The sequence below is a fragment of the Mytilus californianus genome, unplaced genomic scaffold (assembly GCF_021869535.1).
Source record: "Mytilus californianus isolate M0D057914Y unplaced genomic scaffold, xbMytCali1.0.p SCAF_1, whole genome shotgun sequence".
In the NCBI taxonomy this organism is placed as follows: domain Eukaryota; kingdom Metazoa; phylum Mollusca; class Bivalvia; order Mytilida; family Mytilidae; genus Mytilus; species Mytilus californianus.
This window is the reverse complement of record NW_026262581.1, coordinates 108,387,149-108,402,779: the sequence shown is the minus strand read 5'-3', so window position 1 is coordinate 108,402,779 and position 15,631 is coordinate 108,387,149. Positions and strand designations below refer to the sequence as shown.

At 32.3% G+C, this 15,631-nt stretch overlaps 1 protein-coding gene across 1 annotated transcript in view; it reads right to left on the bottom strand.

Annotated features, from left to right (window-relative positions):
• Nucleotides 1-15,631, bottom strand: part of LOC127729959 (pseudouridylate synthase 7 homolog) — a 39,422-nt gene that overhangs the window by 12,351 nt on the left and 11,440 nt on the right. Inside the window, exons 6-12 of the mRNA XM_052237958.1 lie at nt 13,976-14,093; nt 10,313-10,390; nt 9,133-9,198; nt 8,644-8,706; nt 3,429-3,554; nt 1,726-1,787; nt 168-322 (exon numbers count right to left, since the gene is read on the bottom strand). Coding sequence (XP_052093918.1) covers nt 168-322; nt 1,726-1,787; nt 3,429-3,554; nt 8,644-8,706; nt 9,133-9,198; nt 10,313-10,390; nt 13,976-14,093 — 668 coding nt within the window. The remainder of the gene's footprint in view (nt 1-167; nt 323-1,725; nt 1,788-3,428; nt 3,555-8,643; nt 8,707-9,132; nt 9,199-10,312; nt 10,391-13,975; nt 14,094-15,631) is intronic.

The window sequence follows — 15,631 nt, the reverse complement described above, 5'->3', positions numbered from 1 at the left end:
GGAACATTATACCCTGGTTGTAATATTGCCTTATGAGAAGGTTAACATTGGAACATTAGACCCTGGTTGTAATATTGCCTAATGAGAAGGTTAATATTGGAACATTATACCCTGGTTGTAATATCTCGTTCCTGAGCTAATCTGTTTATTATATAGTTGTTGTTTACCTTTTGAAAAGCATTACAAAAGTTATGTTTGTTAGACTTCAGTTCTTTTAGGATAGTTTTCTCTATAGCATTCTGATTTGGTAATCCTATCAGAGCCTCAACTGGATCTTTATTTCTTTCCCAGCATTGACGACATTCCACTATTCTACCTGTTTCTGAAAAATACATATGCAAACCATACAGTTAAGAGGATGACTTAGAAGTATATTTGGTAAACACATCCTCTCTTGTTATTTCTATCCACCAGAGGAGAAGGTATATGGCCCTATAAATTCACTGAAAGTAGAAAATTGTATGATACCATTGTCAATCAAATTTTTCAAACAGATGTTTTAAAAATTGTAGGTACTAGCTTAGGCTTAATGATGCAATTTCACAAATAAATATGAGGCGCAAATGAGTTATCTTTCTTTTTCTACCATCAAAATTTACTGTACCACAAATCAGGGCTTCCAAAAATTATTTGAGCCAGCCGGACATTTTTTTCAATCCCGTTTTTTTAATCCCTTTAGACAGGTTACACCATAACAAAAGATGAACATAAACATATGATAAAGCTATTAAAGGACGATAAACTTCCTAGACTTTATACTTTTCAGTTTTTATATAAATTCCATTTTTTACCTTTACAATTACATTGATAGTGCATGGTTCGAATTGGCATATATCCGAAGACTTAACAAAGTGTATTAGTAAGTTGAGGACCAGCTTAGTTATTTGATAAACAAGTTTTCCAATACTGAATATTTACTAGACGACGTTAGAACGCGAAACGGAGATGGTTGTGCAAAATCCATGTATTTTTTTCTAGCATAATTGAGATTAAGCAGTTCTTTCCATGTTATTTCTTAGAAAAAATACTTGAGACAAATGTAAGATAATGGTATAAATGACATTTTTATAATTTTGGATGAATTTGGATGCATTATTAAATAATAAATATCACACTTGTGCACATGCGCACACTTCTAATATTCCAATCGACGTGGTTGTCTGTTCAACTTTTTTTACCTCCTTTGTAAATTATGATCTTATTGTTTTAAATACGTTTTTCTGATAGTCTAAATCTGTTTTGCTAAAAAGTAATTAGATTTTAACCAGGAATGGTTTTAATTTTAATAAAATAATAACTTCCAAAAAGATCGATTGATGTCCAGTACAAATAGTTTACCTGACACAGGTGATCACAGGTAAATCTCACCTGTTAGACACTTAATTAACCTTGATTGTAATGAGAGGGGATTATAGTAAGGCTTGTTTATAGAGTACTTAAATGTCACTTTTATGACCGGAAAAGTGTGGCTGTTTAAGGCACAAAGTCAAGTCAAAATGGATGATTTATCTGAATTACATGAACGGTGAAATGGCAAACCCACATAGGATGTCAATTTCATGCTTGGCCCAGTCGGACAATGTCCGATAAATTAATATTTGTCCAGCAAATATGACCGTTTTGGAAGCCTTGCCACAAACTGTTATGATTTATCGTAGAGACTTCATATCTAGAATACAGTCGTCTTTCTTAATGTGTTTAACTGTTAAAAAAAATAATACTAACCACCAGGTCTGGGTTTTAAAATCAGATTCACAGCCTCTTCATAATCATTCTTTAACACAGCTCTGTAATACACATATCATCTAAAATTTCTTAATAACGTATTATCAAACAGATCTCTTTGTTAGTTACATGAATTAATATTGTAACTTTATACCTTTCTTAAGAATATTAAAAAAAACAAAGCTAACAAAATCATGTTCCCACTCTAGAATTAAAAAGAAAAAATTGCATCGAAAAACCCATTCACACTGTTATAAGATCTTTTTAAAAAAGTTGTTTATCTAAACCAAAATAAGGTAAATGGCTAAGACTAGGGGAAGGGGAATATGCAGTCTTACATCATTAAAGGCTAATTTTAATAATTTCTCCCAAAAAGATTGTTAAGCAATGAAGTCATAATAAGCTGATACTGTTTTTAAAGCAGAATGAGGGTAGTCAATGTGGACTTAAAGATGTCACTGGTAAAAACAAAAACTGATAACATTTTTATCCTACAACCATAAGGAAATATAAAAAAAAAACAGAATGTTAAAGCATAGGCATTGAATTTTCTAATGAATTCGATAGAAAAATCAAAAATTAACCAATCAACTATAAGGATACACAAATGATTGCAGCAGCATTAAAATTTATTTGTATTTCTGGTATTTTAAATCTACCAAAACTTTTTCACTGTTTCAGTTTCACAAACATAAAAGTGTTATCATTGAGGAAGGCCTGCACTTTATTCATTGAGTTTGTTTTATAAGGGTGGACATAACTCTTGGCAGTCATCTATATGATTTTTATTTAAATTACTGTAATCTGGCTTGTATAGTTCGCACTGGTACATTGTCCGCACCCCCTACTCGCCATGAAATTTCTTGTAACTTTTTGCAACTGTTAGGAAATGTCTAATGAAACTCAGGTAATTTCACATCGTGTGTGGTCGTTTGCAGTATTTTCATGGAAAAACCTGTTTTCCATCATAAAGTAGAAGTTGACAATGCTTGTCAATGATTCTAGAACACTTCATGAGTGCTAAAATAAGTCAAAATCACAAAAAAAACAATTCAGAAACTAGTGTTTTTAAACCGGAAGTTCGAATAGCACGTGTAAATGATAATAAATATGGTGAGAGTGTACGGAAAATCTGTACTTTATAGATATCACTAGAATACGTATTTGAAAGTAGTAAAACAGTTCCATCCTTGTGTAAAACAATGTTTAACATACCGATCACATTAATGTTTGAAGGATCTTAAGCTAAAACAAAACACATGCATCAGTATGAAACACCAAAACAGAACAAATAACTGATTACGTTTTGTAGTTTATACATCGTAAGCTCGTTCTCGATTGACTTCTTCACTTTTTTTCATTCCGTTAAATTCAAGCAGATTCCAGTTTATTTTAAGCAATGATGTGAAAAGAAACGAGATTTGTAGTGCAGCATTTAATTTTTAAATTTATCAGTATATATTTGATATTGAAAAAAAATTACAAATTAATATGGATAAGGTATGAAAATGATAAGAGCGCCCTCTACAATATCAATAACAAACATGGCGGAATGTAAACAAGCCATCTTGTGAAATCAAATTTTTTTCTCTTATTTCTTGCTTATCGTACACTTTAGTCTGCACCCCTGTCTGGCAGGTTCAATTTTGGAGAATAAAACCACGGACTATACAAGCCTTTATTCCGTAAGTGCAATGTTTTACCTTCCTATATGGTGTGTAGGTATGGATGTTGTTCCAAATCTCTGCATACCAAAATAATTTATAAATCCTTTTTCTTTCAGCGACATCATTGATTTATCCAATGTTTCATCATCTCCAGTTATATTCCTATAAAAATCATACAAAATATAGTGGACATAATGAAAAATATTCAGTTACAAACCATTGAAAATTTTATGGTCTACTTAAGTAAATTTAAAAAAAAATATAAATTTTTCAGTAACCTCTGTCTAAGAATGTTTCTATGTTTGATAAATCTTCTGCTGGACTTGAATTCTCACCGGAAAATCAGTTATAATACAACGAGATAAGGCATCTGGTACTTGCATTTACCCAGCTGGCTTGTAACGAATTTCATATTATACTGTTGCAATATTGCAAGCCAGCGGTCAGATATGGCTCCTTTCATTTGATTTTCAATTAAGTTTTGCAATACCTTGTGGTCACACTCAACGATGAATGTATTGCCTCTTATGTAGCTCGAACAGTCAGTAATGCTTGTAACAATTCCCAATAACTTGAGTTTTGTTGGACCGTATGACCTTTGCCAATGATTTAAAGCTTCAGAGCCAAAACGGACAACTCTAATTTTTTATTTTCATCAGGATGCTTTTGGTAGAACATATAACCTATCCCTTTTGAAGATGAGTCAACGGCCAAATAAAATGGAAGGTTTAACTGAGGAAAAGCTAAGATTTCTGAGTTCAGTAAACATGTTTTAAGTTCATTTGTTGCCTCTTCTTGTTCTTTGTTCCATTGAAATAAGGCGCTTTTTCGCAATAATTTTGTCAACGGTAGAGTTATTTCACTGTAGTTAGGAATAAACTTTCAGAACCATCCATATAACCCTAAAACTCTGCGGAGTTCTTTCAAATTGCGAGGTGACGGATATGTTTGTAAAGCTTGTACTCAATCTGGGGGCGATTTTATTCCTTCTGCCGAAATGTGGTGTCCAAGAAATATACACGACTGCTCTGAAAATTGACACTTTTTCTGATTCAGTTTAAGACCAGCACTTTTAAAACGATTAAAAACATTGGTAAGGTCATTAATATGTTCTTGAAATATCTTGGAACAGATTAATACATTGTCCAAATGTAATATATTATAAATATTATATGTCCCAAAACATGTATTGAAGGCCGTATATTTCCAACTTCTGGGGTCTATTTTCATTTGGAAAAATCCGGAACTCATATCAATGGATGTTATGAAATTTGGTTTTCTTAGTGAAAAAGATTCTGTTAGGTCTTGTAAATCAGGTATATTATATGAAAACATACTGAGAGTTCAAATATCTGAAGTCGCAGCAAAAACAAAATTGCGAAAGACTCAAGTCCTTGTCATACTGTGGTCCATGCTTTGTTCCATGTACACGCTTAGAAACTAACACAATCGGACTTGTTATTGGTAAATCCTCATCTGGAAACCCAGGTGAAATAATTCCTTGCTCAAACAAATTATCCAAATGATGCCTTAAAATGTCCTTTTTATCGGGGGACAATCAATAAGGTTTCTGATACTTCAGTTTGGCATCAGGTTTCAGTAGTATTTTATGTTTAATTAAATCTGTAAATCCTAAAGAAAGATCTGACCTTGTCACAAAAATGTCTTTATTGTTGTACAAAAACTTGTGTAAATCGTTTAGCAGAACTTTGTCCAAATCAGATTTTTCAAACAGAAAATTGGTAATAAAATCTGTGATTGCACTGTTTAACGTACTGTTATTGTCAGATTGTACAGTAGAATCAAGCTTAACCAGGTCACTATTGTTTGGTACTCTTATACCGTTTACACCATTTGTATCATTTATCAAATTCACGTTTTGAATGCAATGATCGTTAGTATCTTTAAACGGAAGCAGCCAGTGTTCAGATGTAATTTCATCAAACATAGCTAATTCTTTTCCTTAAAACAAGTCATTACCACAACTGTTTGGATTCAATATTTTAATCGGAATAAGTCTACCTTTTGACACAGAAACTACTCCTTTAGAAATAACCAATCCTCTAGATAATGAAAATATATTTACTAGACGTACAAATTCCTTGTTTTTCCATAATAAATATTTGACTGAACTCTACCCCATATAATTGTCTCTGTATTTGATAAAATTGTTGTTCAATAAACATTTGCCGTTTTTGGAGCAGTGGACATTTCACTAAAATCGATCAACATTTTATTCTCAATTAAATAATTTGTTCCAAATTATAATAGGATGTGATGACATTTTCAAAATATAAGTAAAAACACATGATTGGCTCTTGAAATATTCATTTGTATGAAAGCAGTACCAACAACTTCAATCTTTTGATTGTTAGCTAAAACGATAAACTCACGAACATCTGCATTGAAATCTGACTTCTTGTAATTGTAAAGTTGTTCTGAAATAATGTTCACTGAACTTCCTGTATCAACCAATGCAGAAATTTTCAAAGAATCAAAACGAACAGTTAGATATAAAAATTTCGAGTCAGAAGAAATAAAGGAATCAGTACCACAGTCATTTTCCGATAACGTCATTACATCATTTTTATCAGGACATGTATTCTCAACACAAAAATCAATATTTACTTTCATACATTTATTTACACGAGATCGAAATCTACTCCGAATCCTTGAAGCACTTATGGACGGTCTCCTAGGGGAGCGTGCTATGTGGCCCCCATAAGGTAAGAGTTTTCCTTCTGAAATTGACCACATTCCTTTTACTGAATGTCCGGTTTGTCTGCATATTTGACACAGCATCATTATTGTTTCATTATTTTGGACTGTTTGTCCGAAAATTATACACTGCAAAGCAACATGTCCATTTTGAGTATCAGCTGATTCATTTGATATTTTAAAATAGAAATTTTGGACTGGCTTGTTGGCATATTTAATGCAGCGGCAACAGTATTTTCACCTTCCCTATATTTATAGGCTTTGCCGGTTTTCGCTAGTGTCAGAGCATCTGATGCATCTTTAAGATTACTTGCGCTGACATTAAATGCAAAAAGTTTGTCAGGCAACCCATTAACAAATTTCGACATGACTTCATGTTCAGGTATGGAAAGCAAGTCCGCTTTTTCTACGAGCTGACAATAAAAATCTTCAATTTCTTGTCTGGGGTTCCATTTCAAACTATTGAATAACTGATTTTCAATCACAACAGATGGATTTTCCCAGTTAAATTTAACATATTTCGCCTTAAAAAGTTCTTTAATTAATTGTATGCCAGTCTAAACCAGAAGTTAATCTTTTGTACCATGTTACAGCAGGGCCCTGAACTTACTTAAAAACCGGGTGCTCCACCATTTTATGCTTTACTCTGGCATAAATAATATAACTACTTTTCAAATTAATAAAGTTCTATTTCTCAAGCGTATGAACATGTATGGTCACAATAAATCAAGAGAACAAACAACTGTCAAACTAATATATATACCAAATATGTACTGCAACCCGCAATACGCATAACCCAATATCTGGTTAAGGAGAGATAACTCTCTTAAAAGTATGCTCACTTAAACAAACGTCTTGACCATACCAAACTGACATATAACAATAATTGTGTGGTTTCCACTTCAACATGTGTTATATTAAAAGCTTTAATAACATCAAAATTCAAGGGTCAAACAGAAGATAAAATTCCAAGCATAGTATTTTACCATGCATTTATTTACACCCCCCCCCCCCCTCCCCCCCCCCCCTTTTTACTCTCATTCATGAAAAGAGTGCACTTCATATTAATATTGTTGATACATTAAAAAATATAAGGGAGGAATTCAAGTGATGGCTAAACAAGTGAAAATAAGCCCTATGCAAAAATTTCTACCCTTACAGTATTGTCCTCTATTAACCTTTGTTGATGCTGCAGAGACAGGAATCAGCATGACTAAGTCTGGCTTCTGCCAAGATCTCAAGGTGACACACAAAAATGGGAAAATGCTGAAAAGGGTATTCCTATTGTCTACATACTTTATAAAATGCAGTTGTTGTTACAAAAAAAATATCAGTATTTAGGCTTACAGTGATCTTTATTTAAAAGGAAGGACATTTGGTAATTCAAGTGATGACACAGGCTGAACACACACCCATTGGCCTTGCTGATTAACAATGACACAGGCTGAACACACATCCATTGGCCTTGCTGATTAACAATGACACAGGCTGAATACACACCCATTGGCCTTGCTGATTAACAATGACACAGGCTGAACACACACCCATTGGCCTTGCTGATTAACAATGACACAGGCTGAATACACACCCATTGGCCTTGTTGATTAACAATGGCACAGGCTGTATTCACACCCATTGGCCTTGCTGATTAACAATGACACAGGCTGAATACACACCAATTGGCCTTGTTGATTAACAATGACACAGGCTGAATACACACCCATTGGCCTTGTTAATTAACAATGAAACAGGCTGAATACACACCCATTGGCCTTGTTAATTAACAAAGAAACAGGCTGAACACACACCCGTTGGCCTTGCTGATTAAAAATGACACAGGCTGAACACACATCCATTGGCCTTGCTGATTAACAATGACACAGGCTGAATACACACCCATTGGCCTTGCTGATTAACAATGACACAGGCTGAACACACACCCATTGGCCTTGCTGATTAACAATGACACAGGCTGAATACACACCCATTGGCCTTGTTGATTAACAATGGCACAGGCTGTATTCACACCCATTGGCCTTGCTGATTAACAATGACACAGGCTGAATACACACCAATTGGCCTTGTTGATTAACAATGACACAGGCTGAATACACACCCATTGGCCTTGTTAATTAACAATGAAACAGGCTGAATACACACCCATTGGCCTTGTTAATTAACAAAGAAACAGGCTGAACACACACCCGTTGGCCTTGCTGATTAAAAATGACACAGGCTGAACACATACCCATTGGCCTTGTTGATTAACAATGACACAGGCTGAATACACACCCATTGGCCTTGTTGATTAACAATGACACAGGCTGAACACACACCCATTGGCCTTGCTGATTAACAATGGCACAGGCTGAATACACACCCATTGGCCTTGCTGATTAACAATGACACAGGCTGAACACACACACATTGGCCTTGCTGATTAACAATGACACAGGCTGAACACACACATTGGCCTTGCTGATGTCTGTCATGAGAAAGTTAAATCATTAAATATAATAGTTTTCAATCTTACCTCAGTACAATAGTAAACTTGTTGCCTTGACATTTACCTAACCTCAGTGGTTCATTTACATATCTGTAACACAAATTATTAATGTAAATACAAAGCAAAATAATTGATGCTTACTACATTCATTCTTCACTTTCATTTCAAGCAGAAGATTTCTTGGTTTCTATATATTTTATGGTCCATAGTTATTACAATAGATTGGTTGTGGTATACCTGCAATAAAAACATTTTTCTCCAAAAATGTGAGATAACTTTAGATTCCTGAGTATAGTTTTTGGTGTATATAGTGATTAATGATGTAATGTCTTTCTGACACTGACCAGGACCTCATTTTCATCTCTAGGTGAACAAAAACTGGTAAAAAGTTAATTCTCTAAGTTTTATGGTTTGTTTTTGTGTAGAAGTGCAAAGAAGTTATAAACTTGTAATCTATGTAATGGCCTTTATCTTTTTTATTCTAATCTGCACTAATTTATGTCTTTTCTTCCTCACCTGTAATTCCCAAAATGCATATACTTCATTCTTGTGTTTAGTTCTTCTAGTCTCTCTGCAAACATTCTGTAAACAAGAATATAAACTGTTGTTAAGACTTCAATATTTTCTTTATGAAAAATGATGTATGTAGTCTGAAGGAGATGTAGTTTTGAATTTGAAGAATTGTTTATCCTTCTGCTAGATATATTTTCCCATCCTGTACTTATTAACCTCTACGTCTTGTCAATGTTTGTTTGTGTATTGTTAAACGAAACTGAATGGATTCAGAAAACATATGTTTGTAAAACTATCACAATATATCTGAATGTGTAAACAGAATATGCATGTAGTAAATTTACAATTATATGTACATGTATTTGAATTGTACTTTATTTTTACAGTAGGCACTAAGAATAAATAATTTTAAAATAATTGTGTTGTCTTTTCATCTTTAAGTTGTTTTTGACTATTGTGGTACATTATTGTTGTTGTGAGTTTTGTTGATTATTAGTTAATTGCAATGTGTATTGGTATGCTGTGGTGGCTTGCATTTTTATTTAGAACTTTCTGTTGGTTTAGAGTCCAATTTTACATGCCCCAAAGTTGATCACCAGGTGCAAAATGCGTCAAATTTTATGATGTTTAGTCCTATCTCTTAACCGGGAAGACATAGGGATGCTGATAGATGTATCTCACTGTAGTCAGCCTGGTGATGTGGTTGGTTCAATTGACATACCTCTTCTCTTCGTACTTCACAAAAGCAAAATACAATATCAATTTCCCGAATACATGTTAATTCTGTCATTTAATAGCAAGTTTTAAAAGTGACGGTAACTGATCTTCGTACTCATAAAATCATAAGAGAAATCAAAATCAGTCTATGGTGCAAGACCTAACTTATGGTAACCCTTTTTAGGTTAAAAGAATATTTCCCCAAAGAGTTCCTGTTAAAAATTAATTGAGAAAAACTGTGAATTTCTGAAGGTGTCTGGTCCATGACCAGTACACTGTTATTTCTTGAGTCTTAAATATTAGAGAAATATAAGATTTATTTACCTTTACACTGTTATTTCTTTAGAGAAATATAAGATTTATTTACCTATACACTGTTATTTCTTGAGAGAAATATAAGATTTATTTACCTATACACTGTTATTTCTTGTAGGTTAAATATTAGAGAAATATAAGATTTATTTACCTATACACTGTTATTTCTTGAGAGGTTTTGGCTCTCTTGTCTTTAGTACCCGCATACTGGAAAATGTTTCTGTTTACACTGAGAATAAATAAATATTATTTTTATCTTGAAAATACAAATGTATTTAAAAAAAAACCTACATACTCTACACATACATTAGAAATCACCTCATGTTTAGTTTTATCCACATATTCTTTATACCGTACATTACAAAATTAAGCAGCTTAAGGGAAATGGAATATTGTAGAGTTCATCAAATATGGAAATCCTTATTTAACTCTTACTTAAACAATATATGCAGATCCAAAAACAAGATACACAAATTCATACTTGCATTGCGGTGATATGCTTAAAGAAGTCCATTTAGAGTTTGTAGGATAAGTGATTTATTAGAGAATTTCAAAGTTTTGACATCTACTTAGATCTCATCATTGAACCACAAAATGTAGAAATTAAATATAGGATAATGCATAACATCACTACACAGAGAAGGGAAATACTACTGGCTGGAATCCATTCACTTGAAAGAGAAAATCAGTAATTTGACTAGTACACACATTAAACCTCATGATTGGAAACCTATTGAACCAATAAAGGATGGCAAATAACACGGCATAGAGAAATAGTTTGGCTGAATTCTATTCAGAAGTTTATATGGCAGTATGAATTTACAATAACTTAGGCACCAATTTGATCTAAGACATCTTCTGGGCAGATTGATAAACACACAAACATCCTGAATAAAATAATCTTCAATCATTCATTGTGAAACTATGGTTAACCATATAGAAAACAAATAATGAACCTTTTGTCACCATTGAATAGAAAAAAATAATTTTAAAAAAGAATATCTATCTTCCTAGTCAACAGATCCCCTACCTTAACTACTGTAGTCAAGTTTAGTTCTTCAAAACCTATTCAACATGTGAAAATATCCCGAGGTATATTATTACAAATCTATCAATGTATACCGGTATATAATATAATTGATGCAAACCTTAATTATTGGATAATTAATATATCAGTTTGGCTATTTTCCCAATGAGGAAAGGGTTTCAAGAAGAGCTACAATCAAATACTATCCTATATACAATTGGCAATAATAGCTTTATAAAGAGTTGAGTAGAAAACTGATTTCTCAAACCTAGGACTAATATATTAATTAGTGTAATAGTCCCAGCTCATACTCTCTTCATGGCGGAAAGCATTACAACATACTTATTCATCATACCGACCATAATCAAATAAATACCTTTACCCCTCAGTAAGACAAAAAGTCTGTCTTTTATTAGAGGGATGACACAAATCTCTAAGAACTTAGAAGTACAATAATTACTTAGATACACTTCTTTTTTTTTTTTTTATATAAAACAGTTGTATTAAGATCAAGTTGAAACTTTTAATTAACACTGAGCTTTGCTAAATTTATTCTAAACACTATAAAACAATTAAATTTATATCTGATAAACAAAATTTATAATTACAAAAATGTGTATGCTGTAATTAAAATATACGTCTCAAAATATACACAAAAAAAAAAACATTTTAAAATGAAATGAATGATTTAAGGGGACATAACTCTGTATATTAAAATCTTTCTAAAGGCATACCTCTCAGCAACAAGATTATTACAGATAAGGCAAGGATTTGTATAGTAAGAAGGTTCTTACTAAACAAATCGTTGGATAAGGTGAGTTTAATATATAAAAAAACTTTTACTAATAAAAAAAAAATCACATTGAAAGTTTAAGATCCCTTCTCAATTTGAGAAATTTAAGTTTTAGTGTTGAAAACTAAATTTCGCATTTCAAGTTCAAAACAATGATATATAAGATAAGATAAATTTTATTTCCAATAGAGGACCCATTATGGGCATAATCAGTACAGTGATTTTTATATTAAAAAATTGCAATATAGACAATACACAAGAAAAACAACCCAAAGCATGAAATATAAATTGAGTTAATAATATATATATAGCCATATAAACCATAATGTTTATTGACCATGCACCAGAAGCAGCAACACATCCATTATAAAAATAGCTTTTATAAGTTAAGTCCTTTCTTAAAGGACACTCAAGCCAATACACACAAATATGAATATTTAAACACTTTACAACACAAGCATAAACTAATACTCGAAAAGGATTATTCTATAGTCTTCCTCATGGCTAATGTGTGAGCCATAAAAGAGTCCACCCGTACACTTTTTCAAAGAAAAAGTATATTTGAATGTGTCCGATGCTGTGAAAAAGTGTCCATTCAATCGGACATAATTTCATGATAAAATACTATTAAATTCGATCCTGTAAAGGTTGATTTTCCAAGAAGAGGACACTTTTACACAGTATCTTAGCTTTAAAGATTTTGAAAATTGAAATGAATTACATGTATTATTATTCACATATATTAAAATTAAGTTCTATTAAATGTATTACTGTTTTTGTGTGTATAAGTACATGTTTAATTGTATAATTTATGTTTAATTACACATTGTGATGATCACATTTTTGTATGAGTTCAATTCTCCAGTTTACATGCTATGTTTTAATAGAGACAAAACCCCTATGCTATTTTTAAAACTTCAATTTAGATAAAGAAATGAAGCTATGTATATATTTTGTAGGTATTGGTAGTGGACACTTTTCCATGTGAAATACTGTTCTTTCTTTGAAGGACACTTTTTCACATCTGTGGACACGATTTCATAGGTAAATATCGTCCATGGACACAATTTACTGTGAAAAAGTGTCCAGTGGACATAATTTCATGGCGGAAAATATTGAATCCTACCAAATTTTTGTGCAAAAATTATTTGGATTTGGATGCAGCCTCTAGTACAACTTGTCCCAATGATCTGAGAAAAAACACACAAAATTACACAGAAAACACATACAGTGGCATAAATTATGAATATTTTTCATTATGCTTTATGAAAGCACACATTTAGTACAAGATATCCTTGTATTCATTACGGGTACTCACTAAAACCAAATAAACTATATATATATATATAATCGTAATTAAGTGTAACAGGAGGTCATAGTTTATTGTGGAGGATTTTATTTTATTTTTTTCTTATTTCCTCTGAAACCCCTTTATGTTCTTCATATGTTAGAGTAATGAAAATAGCTTTAATATAAAGAAATCTGCATACTTTTCAACTATTTCCAAATTTTGGAATTAAATTTCTGATTGGCAACCATTATTTTAGAAATCAATTTTCAGTCAGTAGCAAAAATGTGGAGGCATTCCTTTTACACTACTTGCATCAATTTTCTTTTGCTTTCTGAGCTATGTTTGTAGTGCCCATACATGAAGCCACTGCTTCAGGAACATCATGAGCACTGCCAGGTAATTTGCAGTTATAACCATCCACATCAGATTGATAAACACCCATGAATGATATCCAAAGAGCAATTATCACGACACACCTTGGTATGAAAAGTTTGATTCCTACCACAATTTGTGTTCTTTATTAACTCTGACTCATAACCCAAAAATTTCAGGCCTTTCCTGTAATCAATCCCAACTTGCATTGTAACTTAGCCATCGTTGATGAACTTAATTATTCTTGTCAAACTACTGGAAGAAATTTGATAAACAATCTAAAATATACGAAACTATCAAACTCCAATCCATTAAGTAAGTATAATCTAACCTGAGAAATCTTGCCATATCATTTATAGCTGACATTGTATCTCGGTTTTCTTTGTACAGGACAAACTGACAGTAATTTCCTCGACCTGCTGGCCACTCATTTTTCCATCTGTTTTTCACTGCAAGGGATTTAGTTTAAAATGAAAAAGAAAATAATTTAAAGATTATTAATTAATACCCAATAAATAGGTCTTTTCACCCATCTGTGGAAAACCTTTTCTTTTTATTCGAATAACTGTTTTTTTTTTTTAATTCTGCTGCTATAAAATAAGAATAAGAATATTTATAGTCTCAATCAAGGGCCCTTGATTGGCAGCATGACATCCACATACACAAAACATTACATTACGATTTCGTAAAACATTTTCACATTGAAATGAAATAGTAAATGTTCATACAGTTCTTACCTACATAATTATATTCCTTTATCTCATATAAAACATGATATTTGATATATGATACATGATCTTGAGATATTTTTGTTTCGCAACATATCAAAATGATTTTTGGGACAGAAATTACACTATCAAATCTCACAGCCAGTAACCAAAAAAACTGTGTCAGAGAAATCTCCCTGAATACGGTTTTTCTTGCATTATAGCTTGTCCATCAAAACTGTTAAAGATTTCAATTGACTTTTTCCAAAATTTTTTATTTCATTCTCAGGATGTATAATCAATTTTCACCTAAGCTAACAGGTGACATGTTATAGGAGTTATTTCCATATAGCAAAATCCCTAACAGTAATTAATAAAAGGTTTTTGTTAAATTGTTAGACACAAAATGAAAAGCTTCCAGGGGCGGGTTAACAGAAAGGGTGAGACGAAGAAAAGGCAACCTGAGTGACATTAGAGACATTAGTGTCAATCAACTAGGTTTATGTGCTTCTTCAACATTGGACACCCTCCAACATTGATGACTAGAATATAATTCCTGGCTAAAATCTCTTTTTTGTTGTTCTTGTATTGCTGATAATTTTTTTTGTTTACAGTTTCTTTCTATCTTCTATAGTTTTTGCCCAAAACACAAAAAAAAATAAACAATTCCTAATCAAAATTCAATAACAACTATAAGAAAACAAATGACAATTACATCTATGCTGAACTAATTGTAGATCTTGTCTTGCTGATCATTTTTGCTATAGTGTCCATCTATCTTTTATAAATTGCAACATAATAGGCAAAAATCAAAAAAATTGGTAAAAATGGTTATTAAGGTTTGATTTTTGATTTTTTGTGTTTTAACGCCACTTTTAAGCACCACTTTTGGGCTAATTCCTGGCGGCCAGTTTTTATTGGTGGAAGAAGCCGGAGTTCCAGGAGAAAACTGACAATCCTGGTCAATTAAGATTTGAGTCGAGTGCACCTGCACGAACGGGGTTCGAACTCACAACCTCAGTGTTGACTGGCTAGTGATTACAGTAGTAACTACTTAGACCACTCGACCACCGAGGCCCCTGGTTATTAAGGAGTAATAACTTCAATAAGGAGTGGACTAAGATTTTGACCATCTGACTAACTTGTAGATCTTGTCTTGTTGAGCATTTTTTGCTTTTTTAAGTTCTCTTTATCTATTATAGTTTTCAAGATAATAGGCAAAAATGTAAAAAATTGGTAAAAAAGTCTTCTGATAGTCTTGATGTAAATGTGGTAGGTAG